Source organism: Dermacentor variabilis, chromosome 3 (assembly GCF_050947875.1).
Source record: "Dermacentor variabilis isolate Ectoservices chromosome 3, ASM5094787v1, whole genome shotgun sequence".
NCBI lineage: Eukaryota > Metazoa > Arthropoda > Arachnida > Ixodida > Ixodidae > Dermacentor > Dermacentor variabilis.
Genome location: NC_134570.1, coordinates 167,136,388 through 167,155,580, shown reverse-complemented (window position 1 = coordinate 167,155,580; position 19,193 = coordinate 167,136,388). Strand labels below are relative to the sequence as shown.

The 19,193-nt window shown below is 46.5% G+C and overlaps 1 protein-coding gene across 3 annotated transcripts in view; it reads right to left on the bottom strand.

Annotated features, from left to right (window-relative positions):
• LOC142576501 (chymotrypsinogen A-like) overlaps nt 1-19,193 on the bottom strand; it is a 43,205-nt gene that overhangs the window by 10,252 nt on the left and 13,760 nt on the right. For all 3 annotated transcript variants that reach the window (XM_075686655.1, XM_075686656.1, XM_075686657.1), the window contains exon 2: nt 256-442. In XM_075686655.1, coding sequence (XP_075542770.1) covers nt 256-442 — 187 coding nt within the window. The remainder of the gene's footprint in view (nt 1-255; nt 443-19,193) is intronic.

Sequence of the window (19,193 nt, the reverse complement as noted above, 5' to 3'; positions counted from 1 at the left end):
AATGACTTTGACAAAATTCTCATAGCTGGACTGCGGATTTATTGCAACCACCTCGGACTCATTACGCTTTGCACAGATGCATTCGCACCTTCGGGTGGTCGTTGCAACACGTATCTGTTCAAGTCAAAGTCAGGGCATCTTCATATCTATATAAACACAAACCTCTATAGGTTTGTCTGAATTTCGCAGCAGTGCAAGTACGCCGGAACCTGCCGCTTTTGGGACGGACATGTATGCTGGTCGAGACGTTCTCACCAGACGCAATGCGCTGCCGTGATGACGTGACGGTCCGTGATGAGCGCCCCACCGCAAGCATGGCCTGTCCCGTGCTTGTGGAGCGCGGCATGCCAAGGCCACGAACCGGGCACCGCCGGCTGTCCACCAACTATACGGTCCTCAAGCTCCAGCTGGGGCTCAACCGAGGGCTGGCCGCAAGCAGCAGCTGCGACGAGAGCCGAGAATGACTACTTTTAACAGGTTGTGTAAGCATATAGGACAAGGTGTTTTCCTGCATGCATATCAAAGCATGAGGCGTAATGTATTGACCACGTTGTTTCAGGTGTGTTCTCGGGCGTGTAACGCCGTCTTCATGAGTTCCTAACATGGAATTTATATGCATAAAATGTATTTTGTATTTAGTAGAAATTAAATGTTCACCTATGTGCGTCAACTCGCGCACAAGCATATGTTCATGTGTATAAATATGAAGATGAACAGATGAAAACACGAATCCGGGAACAATAAATTGCACACTCTAGTACTTCTCTAGGACACTATATATATATATATATATATATATATATATATATATGTGTGTGTGTGTGTGTGTGTGTGTGTGTGTGTGTGTGTGTGTGTGTGTGTGTGTGTGTGTGTGTATTGTGCATTCCTGTGTGTCTAGAGCTGCACACTTTTGACAACTCTTATGGGTGATGCAAGAACAATGACGACATATTAAGTTCAGCGGTGCTTACATAAGGCATTATGTTTGTACAGGTACAGGCAAATCATCTAAATGGGTGGCCAGTTATCTTTTATAGTGGAAACACGGCACGTTTCTTACCCTCTACGCTAACGTGAAATCTTTCTCAAGACCTCGTAGGAAAGGATATGTGTTTTTCTATGCCTGTTACTGCCCCTGTTTCGTATCTACTCTACCTTTTTTTTCTTTCATCTTTCGTTCCCTTTTTACTATTTCCCGTTTCTATGTTTCTGTCTCCTCCTTTCTGAAGAGCAGGCAGGCGTTGTGCCCTTCCGGTGACAGTTTCCAGCCTTGTGCTTGCTTTGCCTTTCCTGCCATGTATATATATGTTTTCGAAACAAATAGAAATAATACACTGTGGCATAGAGTTATATGGAACACACACTTAGCAAGCCCACACCTAGTGGTATTACAGCCTGAGGTATAACTGTAGCAGCCCGCCCCCCCCCCTATGTCTTGCTAGTTCTTCCAACACATTCCAGCTAAACAGAGTGCACAAAACTAAATAACATTTTCTTGCAACAAACTTCAACAAGCGTTGAAGTAATCACTTCGAAGGAGCCCTTTTTCCAGCGCCTATGGGAAGCAAAGCTGCAGTTTTACGTTTTACGCTTCATATAGATGCCCAAATAACTAACGTTCAAAATAAAAAAAAATTACACCAGCGCTGTTTGCTACGAACCCCTGTGAGATCATCTGGGGTGAGGTATTTATATTATTTCTTTATTTGATACTGTCAACCCCGTTCTTGGGGTAATTAGAGGGAGGGCAATGTGTCAAGAACACATGATACATAGTTTCATTCTATGTGATGTAGAAATTCAGTGACGCTATTGGTAATTGACAACAGAAAAACAAGGAAGAAAGAAGAGTGGCTATAGAAAGCAGACAAATAAATGCTCGCAGGAATATTGAGTATACGTGATCGCAGAACAAAGTATCTAACACATTTTCGAAATAGGTCGACCCCTCGTTGCTCACAAATGCGTTAGGCAAACTGTTCCACATTTCAATTGTGTCAGGAAAAACATAAGAAACGAAAAGCGTCAGTACGCGTTAAATAAGGTTGGTTAGCTCTGCTATTGTTTAGCGATCGCATCTTCTTCATGGAGGTTGTACAAAAAAATTCTCGTTTATTTTTGTTCGCCCACTCATAATGTTGAAAACATATTTAAGCCTATGTTTACGTCTGCGTTCCTCCAGAGAGAATAGTTCACAGGATTTTAACAAAGCGGTAATGGACTCCATGCATCGGCATTTACCGCATATGAAACGGGCTGCCAGTCTTTGTATTCTTCTTATTTTGCCTTCTGGACTTTCTGATGAGGGGACCATACAACTCAAGCGTACTCCAAGACTGGTCGCACAAATGTTTTGTGTGGCTGTTAATTTTACAAAACGTGTAGCACATTCCAGCTTTTTCTTTGAAAAGTGTAGTTTTTGGTTTGCCTTCGAACACATATTATAAATATGTGAGTGCCATTGCATTGTGAGCATGATACTTACTCCTAAGTATTTGAAAGAAGCTGCATTACTCAAAGGATGGTTTCCGATGTGGTACATGATGTAAATTTTGCTCTTACTTGAGCGAAAATGCGTAAATGTTTTCTTGCTATAGCCATTTTCCATGTCTAAATTTAAACACCCGCATTTAATGCCTGTAAGAGTCTGTTCAGAATAATTTGGTCACCTTCGCAGGCTCTTGGGGAATAAATCAAGAAGTTTCAATTAACAATAGAAGGCAAAATTTTTCATTTTAACAGGCGGTTCAAATAGTGCACTGATATCCTTAACAAACAACAAAAATAGTAGTGGTCCTAAAACTGAACCTTGGGGAACCCCCGAGTACACACGCAATGGACTTGAAGTGCAATTTTCAATCCTTACAGACTGTTGACACATAGATACATAAGCTTCTATCCATTTCCCCACCTTTTACGTATTCCTATTCTATCAAGCTTATAAAGCAATTTACGATGAAGAACCTTGTCAAAAACTTTCCTAAGATTAACACTTATTACGTCGGTTAGCAGGTGTGCACCCATGTTCAAGTAGAAATCATGGAGTGTTTCTGTTATCTCTGCCACTGTATAAAGACTGTGCCTAAATCCATGTTGCTTTGTGGAAAATAACTGGGTAGTGTTAAGAAAACTAAAACCAAGTTTTACAATAACGTTGTTCTAGGACATTATAGCAAACATACGTCAAAGATATGGGTCGGTAATTGTTTACTTGCGTACGGTTGCCTTTTTTAAAAAAAAACGGGCATTACTATTACATTGCGTCAGTCTTGTAGAAGTAAATGCTTTCCATGTGACTCCGCAAATATTACCTCTAAGTAAAAGGAAACCCATTCAGCACACCGTTTCGGAAACTCAGTTGATAGATCATCCGGTCCGCTTCCCTTCGCGTCTAATTCAAGCAACAATTGCAAAACACCTCCACGGCTGATAATAAGTGGTTCCAGTGTGGTCCTCATATCGCCGTTGATCGATTCGCCTATATTAAAGTCTTTGTCCATTCTATAAACAGACTGAAAGAAGCGATTGAAAGTATCAGCTAAGTCTTTAACTCGTGTAAGGAGTTTTCTTTCATGTTCGATCGGTTTAGTTTTTTTCCCTTTCTTTTACTGAAGTAAGCCAGAATTTCTAGGGTGAACTTTTAAGAACGTTGTTAAGTGTTTCATCAAATAATTTTTTTAATTCACCAAGAGCACCTTTCACCTCAATTTTTATAGCCGCAACTTCCGTCGCTCTTACTTTTTATTTTCGTAATTTTTTAATTTTTGTTTCATGTGCATAATGCTGCATGCTATCCAGGGGTTTCCTTTGCGAGTTTTCTTAGTACGAGTAGGAATAAGGTGCTCAACGCAAGTTAAGATGTTGCTCTGAAATCTTTGCCACAGCTGCTCCACAGACTCGCACTGTAATGCCTGCTCGAGGTCATTAAACTGTAATTCTAAAAAATCGATGATAAAGGTGGCATCGGCCTTTTTAAAGTCTCTTACTTTTACCGGAAAGAGCGGTCTCTCTACACCGCACACACTGCGCTATTGTAGCATGTTTCCTACAGTCAACTTTGATAATTTTCTGAGAACTTTATTCAGGTTTGAAGCACGAAAGGAAGGGAATGGGCTGACGTACCTTTCTAAAGTCGAAATTCGTGTGCCGCACCGTAAAAAAACTGAAATTATTTCGCTTTGTGTCGCAGAAAGTAAAGCATAAGCAAACACACAAAGGCATAGCAGAAGTACAGCAGATGTACGCCGTTCTTCAAAAACCTTCAAGCTGCAGTTGCGCTACTATGTATGTGTCACTTTTTTCCTTGGTTATTGTCTGTTTCATTCTGTGCTTGTGACTCTTAAGGCCAAATCCACACCCACTCCAGCGAGCCCATGGAGTTGTTTCAACTGCAAGAATACTCAAGAAAATTATTGGGTGCAATGTGCCAGGGCAGCCTATATAACGTCAGCGTCACATAGTGAGCATACGTTTTTGTACTATTGCTTTCTGTTCATACAGTGAACGGTTTCATTCTATTACGCATAGTTTCGAGCTCGCAAAGCGGCAAGTATCGCAAGGCTACATTGAGTAGTGACGCACTGGCGATCGGTGTCGTAAACGTGACATCTGCAATGCAAGCAATAATAAAGCACAGAAGCTGGCAGGAGAAAACCTCTTCAATATTTGATAGTTCTCACTGGTAGTGCTGCATTATGGCAAAGAACGTCTCGCAAGCTCAGTAAAGAAAAGCGAATGGCAAAATTTTGTTTCCGGCAAACATATAAATGACTTTAATGGACTTATCATAAGTAAGGTATTGTAAACCTGGACATACTGTCACATCAGAGTGGCACCTCGCAATTTGCGAGATGGAATCACTGTGCAATAACCGAGTTACCTTCCGGCGTCATAATAAGCGCTCGATAAAGTACACAGGGTCTTCAACATCAAACCAACAATATTCTTACACGCGTGTGGCATTTGACTGTTTGAACGAGGCGCGTGGGCGCCATCACCCGAGAAAAGAAGGAAGAACGAACTGTGCTCGCGCGGTGAATCTAAACGATCAGCACTGCAACCACTTTTGTAAATTTAACCTGTAAATGGTTGCTCGTCTTACTGACTTGTCCTTCGCGTAACATTATGGTGGAGGTGGAACGTTCCCCATCCTCGCCAGGGAGCTCCAAAGCGGCCGCACCGACGTCTTCTCAGCCATGGCTTCCGATAGAACCAGCCCGTCGCCACCTACACATGCAGTGCCAACCACAACGTACGTTATGTTTCCTAGTCTCCGTGATCCTGGGACGTTCTGCTCCCAAAATGGCGTGGACGTCGAAGACTGACTCAGCATGTATGAGCGTGTTAGCCAAGGCCACCACTAGGACCCTACCATCATGCTTGCCAATGTGATTTTTTATCTGGACGGCACACCACGTGTCTGGTGTCACACCCATGAGGTCGAGCTCTCCAGCTGCGACATTTTCAAAGTGAAGCTTCCCGACCTATTTGGCCACCCGTGAGGTCGCCAACAAGCTGCGCGAAAAGAGATTGCTACCCGTGTCCAGTCGTCAATCGAATCGTATGCCTCATACATACAGGAAGTGCTCGCGCTTTGCCGTAAAGTCGACGAGCACATGACCGAGGTTGACAAGGTGGGCCATATCTTAAAAGGCATCGCGGACGACGCCTTCAATTTGCTGGTCTATAACGGCGTACCTACCGTCGACGCCAGCGTGAAAGAATGCCGCCGCTTCTAGGTAGCCAAAAACCGCCGCGTCGTCCCACAGTTGTCCCGGCTTCCAAACACCCCTGCCACGTCCTCTTAATCCCCTCTTACCACCACACGACCATTTTATGAGAACGTCAAACGTATCGTTCGCCGTGAGATTGAAGCGGCGAGTCCGCCCCCTTTCAACCACGACCCCTTGACGGTACCTTCGACCAAACGGTTCCCACTATTTCCGGTATTAAAGCAGTTGTGCGGCAAGAAATCGTAAACCTTGGCCTCCCTACCGCCTGCTCTGTCTCCGAACTTGATTGGGCACCCCTTCCCATGTGCACAACCTGTGATGACCATTATTTCGCTTCCAGGCCACGCAATCCTGCTGAATGCTGAAAAACTGGTGTTTTTTTATTGTTTAAAAAAACCAATTTGAACGTGGGTAAATGCTGCGTGGTCGGCAGCATCCCTAAATGCATTTATCTGGGGGACCTCCGCAAGTGTAGCAGTAAATTAATATACCTATACCAAATTGGAATAAATTTCATGTTCGGCCTTGGAAAAGAGCAGGCGAATGAGACAGGTCGCCTGTGCAAAAAGGCGGAGATATTAGAGCGGCTGAGCTCGTTCGCGTGAGTTGGAACGAATCACTTTACGGTTTTCAGGTCAATGATTCTGCCCGATAGATTTCAGGTAGAACATTGACAGAAGCATTGTATTTGACCCGCAAAATGCTCGCGTAATCGTCATCGCTAGTTAAGAGGATGCGCCGAACAATAAAAAAATTTAGTTCTCCTGTAGCGAACAAAGAGAATAACAAAAAAAGAAGGGTGATATAGACTTAGCACCTTTTCGTGCAAGGAAAACTTTCTTATTTCTTTTTCATTTGAATCGAGCTGCATTTGCAACCTTGAAACCTGAACATCAACGCAGCATTTCAGCGGTCATCATCCGTCATGCAAATATATTAGTAAGATATACCAATACGGGTTTAGGAAAGGCGGTTCTTCATATATTAAGTTAGTTCAAACAGTTCATAATTTCACAGTAACACATAATGGCAAGCAAACTGACACAAATTTTATGGATCTCAGCAAAGCATTCAACAATGTTTCCAACAAAAAGTTACTTTACAAATTATATAAAGTCCTGAAATATCTATAATAGATAACGTTCTTGTCAGCCTACCTAGGAAACCAGCAGCAATACGTTAATTATTAAGAAGTCTCTTTTGAACGACTTTGTAGGCTCTGGCGTCCCATAGAGAATCCATGCTTGGGCAATTTTTATTCCCCGTATTCATTATTGGCATAGCAACATATATTTCAGTTAGAACGAAATTGTACCTGATGATTGTGTTATTTACTCAATCAAAAGTGCTTCTGAGCAACACAAGGTGAAACAGGACCTCGAGAACATCACTGAATGGGCTCCCAATTACTGCAAATGAAAACCAATTTTGAAAATACCGTTTATATGACTAGTACTCTAAAACGAAAACCTTTAAAATTTTGCTACTCAGGAAATAATCTGCTTCTTGCTGAAACCGCTCACTGCAAGTATTTCGGACGTTTGATCAATGACATCCTTCATCAGTAAAAGCACATTGATGACGTAACCGCTAACCCAAACCGGAAACAGTTACGCCTCGAGAGATGGTGCAGGACTGATCGTATTCGTCGAAACGCAGCGCGAGCACAGATGTCCAAAGGCCAAACTACACGCAATCCGGGGCACAGCGGTCGCATTTTGATTGGGGCGAAATGCGAAAACACCTGTGGTAGATGGAAGTTCAATGACTTGCTGTTAGGACAACCCCTGTGACTGTCGTACATTTTCTGCGCATGCCTCTTCTTGTATATACACACACGATGTGGCAACGCAATAAAATCTTGTTGGAAGTCAGCGCTGTGTATGTCGTCTATCGCTGTCCTTGTCCTTTGCGCTGTACGTCATTTTTGATCATGGATTTAGGTGCGCGGTAAAGAGCCCCTGCTGGTCTAAAATTTCCGGAGTCCCCCACTATGGCGTGCCTCATGATCAGATGATGGTTTTCACATGTAAACCCCCACCATTGAGTCAATTAAACTACACTCAAGCGTGCTTGTATTTTAAGTACAAGCTCGCGCCCACGCGCCTAATGCATGCGCAGATGGTGGAGAGCAGATCGTACGCATCGAAACGCGCACTAGCACAGATATCGAAATATTGACGCACGCTAAGACGCACCGTCGTCCAACATGGCGGCACCCATGGCTCCCGCTTCAGCGTGAATTCTCGTGATAGCTGAGTTCTCACTCGAGTTGATCGAAATTAACTATTGAAACCAGCTTTCGCCTTCTCTACGCTCACCTGAATATATAATGTGGAACGCATAGCGCGTCCAATTTGGGGGATCATTCTGTGATTCCGGGGCGCGTAGACCTAACAACACGCGTCCGCATGGCAGCAACAGGACTATGGTAGCTGGAGGTATATTTGTGCCGACCGACCCGTCTGGAGCGCAGTTCGCCACTTCTACGCATCACGACGCAAAAGTGGCGCTGCGCCCAGAACAACGATTATCAGCGGCGCTTAATTTCTGGTACTTGTGCCAGACGGCACGCAACAAATAAAGCACGCAGAGTGAAACACTGTCATCTGTAGCCGTCAGTTTCTGCAGTGAGGAAATGCGGGTCTCTGTTATGTAATTGCGTGCTTGCAAGTTGCTAAGATATTAATAAAAGTAGAACGAGACATCCACCCAATCGTAGCAATTGCTACAAAGGAAACCCATATGGTTTCCTCGAAAGAAAAGCCTCGCAGTTGAAGAAAAATGGGTCCTGATCCGAGACTCGAACCCGGGACCATCGCCATTCCAGGGAGCCGCTCTACCATCTGACTTAGCCTGGCGGCTAGCAAATAGTAGGGCGGAGTCGAATTCATCAACAACTCGAAGCTTCTGTTGAAACTTCTACAACGAAAAGTGTGTGGCATGGTTAGCGGATGCTCAATTCGAATGGCAAATAAGCACAGTCCGCACCAAATAGACGCGGTATTTCTGCATCAGAGAAAGTCGACAAGCGCGCTTATTTCTTCGCTATGGGCTATAAATCACGGGTAACTAAAGCAGCATTTTTCACAGTGCCGGCAAGAGCAGCAGTGGACACCTCATGCGGGCAAAGGAAGCTTTTAAGAACAATTCTTCAAGCGCGATTTCATCCATCTTGTGGCCTGGTAAATGGTTCCCAAAGATACAGTAATATAGTGCTTTTCCTCATCTCCGAGAAAGTAAGAGAGCACATTTCTTTGGACTGTGCTCAGACTACGTGATTATGACCGCCAAACCCGGAGAGGTCGCAGCATCAAAGCTGCGAATAAACCCTGCTCAAATTACGATATCGAGATTTCTGTGCTGGCGCTTCCAGAGCTCGTGATCGCCTACACTGTAGCATCATGCTCGGTCACTGGATCCGGAAGTGGAAGCTTCCATGGCTGTTGTGTTTCCTCCTTTAATTTTAGCGCAGCTCTTTCGCCCCCGTTCCTGCGTTTCGCGTTGCCAACGGCCTCGCCGTTGTGCCTCACCGTAATCAGCTCCGTAGCCGGGGCCAGAACGCTGCTCTAGCTGGGCGCGCTCATGGCGCCGTCTGTCGCGCACGGCGGGAGCCTTGCTCTCTTCGCTCCTCCTGCAAAGCCGGATCACGTGTTCTCGCCTATCCTCTCGCCCCCTTCCTCCGTGCAGCGCCGTTGCGGTGACTCTCGCCGCAAACGTCCACTCCGCCCTCGCGGTCCCTTCTCCCGCTGTCGCGGCACTGCCGCGGTGCCGACGGCAGCCGCTCCTTGCCGCCACGCGCGTGATCCACGACTCTCCACTCCTCCGTATCCGCGTCGCGTGGTTGTACGGCTGTCAGCCGCGTCTCTCCCTTCAGTGTGTGAAAACGGGCTAGTTGGTATTCCATGCTGAAGTGACTAGAACAAGAGTAGACACGCGTCACAAAAAGGCTACAAGGACAAGCGCAATGCGTTTTCTCTCGCTTCCCCGTTTGCGGGGCGCGTTCTTCCGCGGGATTTGTCGCCTCTGGAAGTTCTTGCGCCTGAATGTCCTTCTCTAGGCTCCACTCTTGCCCTATACCTTCCCTTACCTAGCGCAGTGCCGTGTCGATCACTCGAAAGAGAGTTATAGCGTTTTGTTCTCTTCTACTTCCCACCACAAGCTTGTGCGGCCACATTGAGGCCTGTCTGTATGAATGAGTGTGTGGCCTTTACTCAATACCTCTGTTCTCCATCCGTTTCCTCGTCCCACCTCAGAAGAAACATCAAATAGCAATTCCTATTCCCCCCCCCCCCCACCTCTCCGCGGCAGTGACCGACTATAAGATTACGCGTCACCGTAGTGGCGTCTCGCTAGCGGCAGATCGCAGTGTGCGCTGCCCAAGTCAGAACGCAGAAATGCCTCCGTTCGGCACTGCGTGTTTTCTGTGCGGTTTCCTGTTGTTTAAGTAAGGCAGCAGCTGCGCTCCAAGATCACAATACGAGAAGCGTAATCGCCGGTCAATTTTTTTTCACAGCATCATCATCATCAGCCTGGTTACGCCCACTGCAGGGCAAAGGCCTCTCCCATACTTCTCCAACTACCCCGGTCATGTACTAATTGTGGCCATGTTGTCCCTGCAAACTTCTTAATCTCATCCGGCCACCTAAAATTTTTGGCCCCCTGCTACGCTTCCCTTCCCTTGGAATCCAGTCAGTAAAGGCGTAAATATAGTCCGACGTAACGCGCGCGCGCGCTCGCGCACGCTACGTTACGTTGGCGAAAACAACTCCTTCTATAGTCCGACGCACAGAAGCGCCGACGTAACCGGCGGCTGCCAGCGCTCCCCGACGGGCTCGGCGCAAATTTGGCTCCTGCTCCATTCGCGCGCCGGAGCCGCCGACCGCGTCGACCTACAATGCATTGCGCGCGAAGAAAAAAGGCTCCAACACAACTCCGCAGGCGGCGTTTGCGGACGGCGCGCGACTTGGCGAACGTTCTGTGCATGCTCCGAAGATAACAGCCGACGGCGCGCGCGTTGAAGCATAGAGGGGATGGCATCTCGGCTGGCGCAGCGCAACCGACCTAGCATGACTGACCGCGAACGACGCTCGCCCGCGCGCCGATAATGTCGGACTATAAACGTGCCTTAACTGTTAATGACCATCGGTTATCTTCCCTCCTCATTACATGTCCTGCCCATGCCCCCCCCCATATCTTTTTCTTGATTTCAACTCAGACGTCATTAACTCACGTTTGTTCCCTCACCCAATCTGCTCTTTACACGTTGCACTTCATCATTCTTCATTCCATAGCTCGTTGCGTCATCCTCAATTTAAGTAGAACCCTTTTCGTAAGCCTCCAGGTTTCTGCCCCGTACGTGAGTACTGGTGAGACACAGCTGTTATACACTTTTCTCTTGAGGGATAATGGTAACCTGCTGCTAATGATCTGAGAATGCCTGCCAAATGCACCCCAGCCCATTCTTATTCTTCTGATTATTTCAGTCTCATGAGCTAGATCCGCGGTCACTACCTGCCCTAAGTACCTGTATTCCCTTACCACTTCCAGTGCCTCGATACCTATTGTAAACTGCTGTTCTCTTCCCCAGCGACTGCTAAACATTACATTAGTTTTCTGCAGATTAATTTTTAGACCCACCCTGTGAGCAGTTTTTTCATACGCTACCTCGACGTCCACCTCTCACTCAATGGGACAACTAAACGACTGACACCAGCTGCCACACTGCAACAAGCTGCCACAAAATTGACGTACACATGACTGAGCCAGGCAAGGTTTCCCAAGATTTCCCACATTCTCAAAGGCATCATCGATGACGCCTTCAACTTGCTCATCGTCAACAGCCTGGCGTCGGCGCACAGAGTTATCGAAGAGCGCCGCCGCCTTGAACTCGCAAAAAGCCGGCGTATCTTATATATAATGTGTCATCAATGTTTGTATATGATGTGTTATCTTCTGAACTGGACTTTGGTTAGGAAAATATCTTATATTTGGATTTTGGTGTATCAAACGTCTGTTGCAAACGTCTGTTATGGCTTTTTTGATGGGTGTGTATTTGTGCGACTTAGCGTGCACAAAACGAAGATAGAGCTCGCTAACAGGTTTAACTGAGTACACTTGTCGCATGACTCATCCGAGAAACGTCCAGTCTCTTGGACATATCCGTCGCATATATATATACATATATACTGGTTGGGTTTGGAACGCTGGTAGGGCCCCAGCCCCCCCCCCCCCCCCACCCCGCCCAGGATATTAAATCTGTTCCTCCCCTATGCTGGCAGCCACATCTTTTTTGATCTGATAACGCCCGCTTCTTTTGAACTTCGTTTGCACGAAGTGTCTCTAATTTTTCCCTTGCTATATACGTTCGATACTTGAACGTATCGAGGTTTTCCAGCGTGAATTTTATTCTTTTATAGACACTGACAAAACGATGAAGTCAATGCTTTCCATACGAACCATAAATTCTAGCTGCTCTCGAATAGTTTTTTGGTCCTGCTATTGTTCGTGCCGATTGAGACTTCTGCTTTTTATTGCTCTGATATTTACTCGCTGCCCAAACAGTTTCCACGCGCACAGCAAATTACTTGTTGCGTCCTCGATTAAGCTCTCAATTTTTTTTTGGTACATCACCCACACGCGAGTCGTCATCTAAAATTGTTCTATTAAATTTTGAAGGATCCCAGTTAAACAGCGTTTCCGCTGCTTTAAACCAAAAGTACGTGTCACCAGACCGTGTTCACTGACCTGTACCGGTTTCAGAGCATATGTATAAAAGTCTGTCGAAGCGAATATTCTGTGCAGTGTGACGTGACTCTTGCGCTGAAAATTGGTGTACTGAGGCTGTGACCACAATCATAAGAATGTGCCAACACCATCAAGACTGCTGTCATGTAACAACGTACTTTGCGCTTCAGCACTTCTGTCACCTATCGGGAGGCCATCAGCTCGATCCCAAGAACATATGCAGTTAAAATCACAGGCGTGTATTATAATTTGATCATACTCTAGATAAGACCCAAATTTTGCAAAATATTACTTGCCTACTAATATTAAGGTCCATCTTAAAGAACCCATAGTGGTGAAAACTCAAACACCGTGGGTGCCTCATAATCATACTCGTATTTTGTTCTTCTGCCAAGTAAAACTCTGGGATTCACTTGTTTAAAGAAAGATACCTGTGTCGTTCTGCTCTTTTGCAGGGGTTAAAATAAAATGAGATTATTTCCGAGTCAGATTTCCCCAGAAAAATCAACGCCCAAGCACTCCGTACACATGGTTAACCAGCGAAGATGAAACGTGCGCCCTAGGTATTTATGGCTGGCTTAATTCCAATGGTTCAGTAAACGACGGCTTAGTAGGCTGGCGGATCCCCGGTACGAAGTTGCTGCTTGCGCTCGGCTGTACGAGCTAGTTCTCGTGCCCGGACTGCAGCATCGGCATGGCGTAGACAAGCTCCTTCCCGGTTCTGTTCGCGGCGTTGCTGCTGGAAAGCTGCCTGCTCCTAAGGAGTACGCATGACACGTGGCTTACCCAATTCGGAGACGCAGACAAACTGCTGCGCGTGCTCGACTGCGACGGAGAGAAACGGCGACGCGACTGACGCAGCTAAACCAACACCACCTAGAAAGCACAAGGCCTGTTCCCTCCGATCCTTGACTTTATGTTACCTGGACCCACTGCCACAGAATCTAATGACGATGCTCCCGATTAGGCAACAGTGACAACAGCGAATTGTCAATGGAAATTTTGTGCCAGATAGCTTGATGTCATTGATCGGAGTAATCAGGCCTTGTACTATATAGGTGTTGTTGGCTAACCGCGCGCCTCTCTTTCTGTCTTCTGTTTTTTTCTTTCTGTTTCTTTTCTGTTTCTTTTTGTCGTTGTACAGGTGACTGGCGGGCGGACGGACGGACGGACGGGCCAATCGTCTAGCCATATACAACTTCGCTTAGAATTCATTATGGCCAGCGTCAACATTGTGTGCGTGTAAATAGATCGCCCATCAACAGAAATACGGTACTGAAAAACCCGCCGCTGTGCCTTAGCGGCTATGGTGCTGCGCTACTAAGCATGAGTCCACGAGTTCAATTCCCGTACGCGACTGTCTCATTTCGATGGGGTCGAAATGCAAAAACGACTGCGTCCAGTGAATTGGTGGTACATTAAATATTCCCTGGTGGTCAAAATTAATCCGGAGACCCCACTCTACGGCATGTGTCATAATCAAATCGCGGTTTTGGTACGTAATACCCTACGAAGAATTCAAATTCGTTCAAATGAAAAATCTACAATAAGCAACCACCCACTTCATAATGCAACAACAGAGTCAACAGTAACACCCATACTTCAAAGGATGAACAGAACATTACCACCAGACGCTCCGACAAAATTGCCCAAGAAACATCCTAAAATGAACGGAAAGGCGATGTCATACGTTCTGGTTAGCTCCTCACCTCCTATCCTGGTTACTTCGATGCCGGTCAAGCCTAATTCTTTGTCATTGAAGAGCCGGCTAAGCTGCCATTGTCGCCTTCTTGCCTGAACCCTCGAACGTTAAGCGTCGCTATGCTTAATGACGCTACTAACCTCACGTTCATGGTTCAGCTGTTAAATACAATAGCGCATGTTTTACCGCACTCAGATCTTATTAGCATGGGGCTGACATTAGATAAAGTGTGACTGCTATGCTTGAGTACGCGCCGTTTACAGCCGAATTTGACACCATTGATGCTGCACTGATCACCAACGACACTGTCGCACCTCCCCTGGATAGACTAAGAAAGCCAACGCTATGCCCTCGCTGTGCCGCCAAGGAGGGCGCTCAAACGACGTATCGGACACAAAATATCAAGGAGGTTGTTTCCCCGCCTGCCGCGTATCCGACGGCATCCTGGCTCATGTTTTCGTCATTGGATGCCTTGCATCCGCCGTTTTCGAAAGAGGAGGCCTTTCTCCCTCGCTCTCGTCTTGCTGCTTTTTGTTCTCAACCGACTCCTCACAAGGCCTCTTTCCAACCGTCTGACTGGCCGCGCCAGAAGCACTCGAGAGATTGGGCTCATTGAGGGTCACGTTCATAATCTCGATCTCCGTGCACATATATAGTGCTCGGCGGCGTCTTGACAACCACGTGCTCGGCCGCCTCGTTGTCTGGAAATGCGCTGTGCATCGGCGTCCATCTCCTGAGAACAATCGATGCATTCTTTGGTCATCATTCTGCATAGAGGAAACTTGGTCACCTTCGGCTCCGGTGTCTCCAGTACTCGTCCAGATGCCGATGCTTCTTTAGCGTCTACTTCTTTCATTAGCAGTTCGAACGAGTATTCACTGCCCTTCGGACCGGCGACTCTGGGGTACTTGCGAGTGCGCTGCTCGTTCTCGTGTCCGAAACAGCGGCTAGTGTCGCATCTAGGGACTTGATATTCGCGGCGAATGTGTTATTTTTCTTGGCACCTGAGACAACCACCAGTGAAATCTCACCAGCGACCCTGAGCTGACGCAGAAGGCCCTTTAGCTTTACAGCAGCTTTCAACTGTAGCGTCACCCTTCTTGTGGTACATTGTTTATCGGCCAAGCCGTGCACGCGGCAGCGTTCCAGGGAAAGATCCATGGCCTTTCCATATAGGACGCGAAGGCCAGTCGAAGTTCCTCGCCACGGACACAAAGTAGATGCCACTGCAGTTTGATTCGCACGTGCGGGTTTGTCGGTTCGGTGACAAGACAGCGGCATTCTATTATCTGGAATTCCCCGATGCCGACAACCTTCTTTGCAGCTTCAGAACTTCGGATTTCTTTGCCCATACATGACTCATAACTCAAGGGAGCCGTGGTAGTCGAGCTAGCGAGTCACCGAATTCTCCAGCGCTATACAATCCACTCTTGACACCTGCGTGCAGGGATGCGGTGTTCAGAGCAAAGCGACCTGAATATAGACAGGGAATAAGACCTTGATAATCACTGTCCTGCGCAAAGACCCTGTTTCTTTGGATAGAAGCCACCGCAGTAGCTGCCCCGGTGAAGCTGTCCAACCTGCGTTCACTCAGTCCGACTTCGGGAAGCAGGATTAAGAATTAAAAATTAAATTATAAGGTTTTGTGCGCCAAAATCACTTTCTGATTATGAGGAACACCGTAGTGGAAGACTCCGGAAATTTGAAAGAATCCGGAAGATGGAAGACTCCGGCACCTGGAGTTCTTTAACGTGCACCTAAATCTAAGAACATGGGTGTTTTCGCATGTCGCCCCCGTCGAAATACGGCCGCCGTGGCGTGGATTCGATCCCGCGACCACGTGCTCAGCAGCCCAACACCATAGCCACTGAGCATCCACGGCGAGTTTCGGGAAGCAGGATATTGAAGGCCACAATCGCACGCATACTTCACTCGCTCCAACTGCAGCCAGCTCTTTGAAACACTCGACAGGTGTGCCATGAGCCACTTTCTCTTCTTCGTTCCTGACAATTCGCGCTTTGAGGCACCGTGTTAAAATGCACTATCTCCTGGACTAGTCCACTTTCCCCAGAACTTCCCTAGAAGCCGTTTACACTTCGTAGAGAAAGTTGGGCATTCTGTCAACTTATTATCCCCCAAGTTTACCATGTTGAACATTTCTTCGCTGGGGTGAAAATACCTTCGGCGTCTTAACATACATTAAATGACATAGCAATAAGTACGTGGGATTGTATAAAACGCAATTCTTGATTGTTCTCTTGCTTACGCTGGCCACTATCCTTGTAAAACTCAACAATCGTCATATCGTAAGCTCGCGTCAAACTGCGAGCATAGATATATCTTTGCTGCGAGACGTTCTTCTTGAATATGCTCGATGTCGGGCTATTGCCGTCCAACGCACGTATGCTAGAGACCAATACATATAACTACTAGATTTACACAAAAGCCTTGGTTCACCTGGTAATGGCTTGCGGAACCACAACCGCAACAGCAACCTGCGTTACATAACATCGATTCCCAAAGTGCATGGGATCTGCACACTTTTTGCACGTTGAAGCGCCTAATGCTAACGCATGGAAAACTGCCGCAATTCCAGCTATTCCGCTGGCTCTGAACTCACTCACTTGCGGGAGCAGCAGGTACCCTCAGTGGGCATTGCCACTCTTTAAGAATAACGTTTGTGCCATTCAGACACCGTCGTACTTCTGCGGAACGGTATTGAACTGTTGGGGCCTTAGAAGATTACGTCATCAGTGTGAGCCTCTATGGGACAATAAATGTAATCTCAAATAAAATTAAATCTCAAAGGTGCACGACAGCGCAACTGTTGGGGTGCCCAGCTCCCCAGTACACATCACTCTAGCTAACTGAGCTCAAAACTGAGTGGCACTGACCGCCAGAGTTTACTTATCTTATTTTGGCGAGGATGAGTAGCTGGCCTTATGTCAGCGCAACAAAAACGACGGACTGACTGACAGAGGGACACATTCAACCCAATTTAGAGCTTGTTACTAGTTCGATCACAGTAAAAACTGAAACTATTGACATTTTATTCATTTACCATCAAATGAATTGGGGATATACGGTGAAGCAGACCTGGACAAATACAAACTCCGTAAAATTAGTGAGGACGTGAGCAGTTCTTGAAAATTGAGGTTAACCTATGCTTACTGCAAGCTGAAAGAATAAGTGCATGTAATGTACAGTTGTATGTATATGAAACTGATTTTCCTTCACACAAACAAATATAATTTTCCCGCTCGCGCTCAAACATCCGGACGGATTCATAACATATAGGCACGCCAAAAGTAGACAGCGAGTAACAGTGAGTCACTGTCTGAATAGCGAGAAGATCGTTACCTGCAGGAAATGAAATTCCGGAGTTTCCTTAAAGCGAACTCTTACCGTTGTGGCAATGGTTATTATAGGACATTTTTTTACGATGTTGAAAAACAGTGGCGCTGCTATTAGTAGTGTGCCTCAGAATAATTTTCACAGCAGGGGCCATTCCACTTCAACGGAAATTATAGTGCACGGGCTTCATTGCCTTTCTCCGTTAAAGTAAATGCAACAACTGGGGAAACATATAAAACACTATCGGGTAGCCTGTATCGACAATGCAGCTGCCGTGGGGTAGGTGAAACGTCTTGCGCGCGATACTGAGAACGAGAACGACGGAAACAAATACGCGAGTGACATTTTATTCGCCCACTAGAGGGCGTACGTGCTAACTTATGACAGAGCTAATGGAGGTCCTACGGCATAATCTTCTGATCATGCTTGCTATCTACACACAGTTAGGCCGCCGAGGTGCATGGTGTTGGCCGCGATATGGCATCCTTCCACCTTGTTGTCGCAGTCTCTTGATGGCATTATTACTAAATAAGATTCACGTCGTACGTGTGGGTAACACAGCCAGGCAACTGTCAAATTTCTGCATCAAACTGCACACTTGTAGACCTTAAACTACCTGATGAGCACAAGTTTGAGTTTGATAGACTATAACTACCATGGCTGAGGGTGCTCTCAAACGCGACCCCTCCTGCTCGGATAGACAAATGGACGGCCGAGCTATGCTTCTCCGACTGCTGAGCAAGGGGCGATATTTAGCTCTGAGTGTACCGTACATGGTGCAACAACGGGATAATCTGTTCATGCGACACCAGCAAGCTTGAATAGCGGATTCTTGTTTTCATACAACAATACCAAAGTAAGGCACATGGATAGTACGGTTGCAAAAATATCAGCGATAATATTATTGCACGTTTTATTGCGAAGCAATACTACTTTAGGTCGCACTTCAGCCCGTTTCGTCGCGAGGCGCTGGTAGGCACCATTGACCTTTAGCGTGACCTCGCTGCGTGACGTCACACCACGTGACCTAGAGTGACGTCACACCAGCTGTGTAAAAACGGGGCCCCATCTCACGCCGTCGCGAGGCGAGGCGGTAGCCACCAACGGCGGCCAAACTCCCGCTCCTCTCACCAGGGGCGCTACGGTCACTATTGCTTCGCAATCACCAGGCTTAACCAAGCTAAGCCACGGTCGTCTTTTTTTAAGATTCAGATGTAGGCGCTCTGTGGCGGGAATCAAGTTCGTGAAAATTGTAACATTCAACGATCTCCCATTTCTTCACACCCAGCTAGCAACCCTAGATCGACTTGTCTCTCTGCCTTTGCCTCTGATTTACAGCTGCAATAGAATTGCGATAATAAATAAGCGTACCATTTGTGTGACGGGAAACGCACAGGATGACATTGGCGAAAGGATGTTATGATTGGATGCATTTAATGGGAAGCGCAAGTACGAAGGCCGCGTAATACGTTACCAGCTCTGAAGCATAGTTTTGAGTATAATTTTAGTATCTCCAAGCAAACGCGAACGACATTACCTTGGTTCGGTCCAGCTACGTGGCATTCATATGTTTTTAAACACTGGATAAATTTATCTGGGGCACCCTGTGTAGAGCAACATCGAAATCGCGTTTCCTTTATCAACTGTTAGAATTAAAT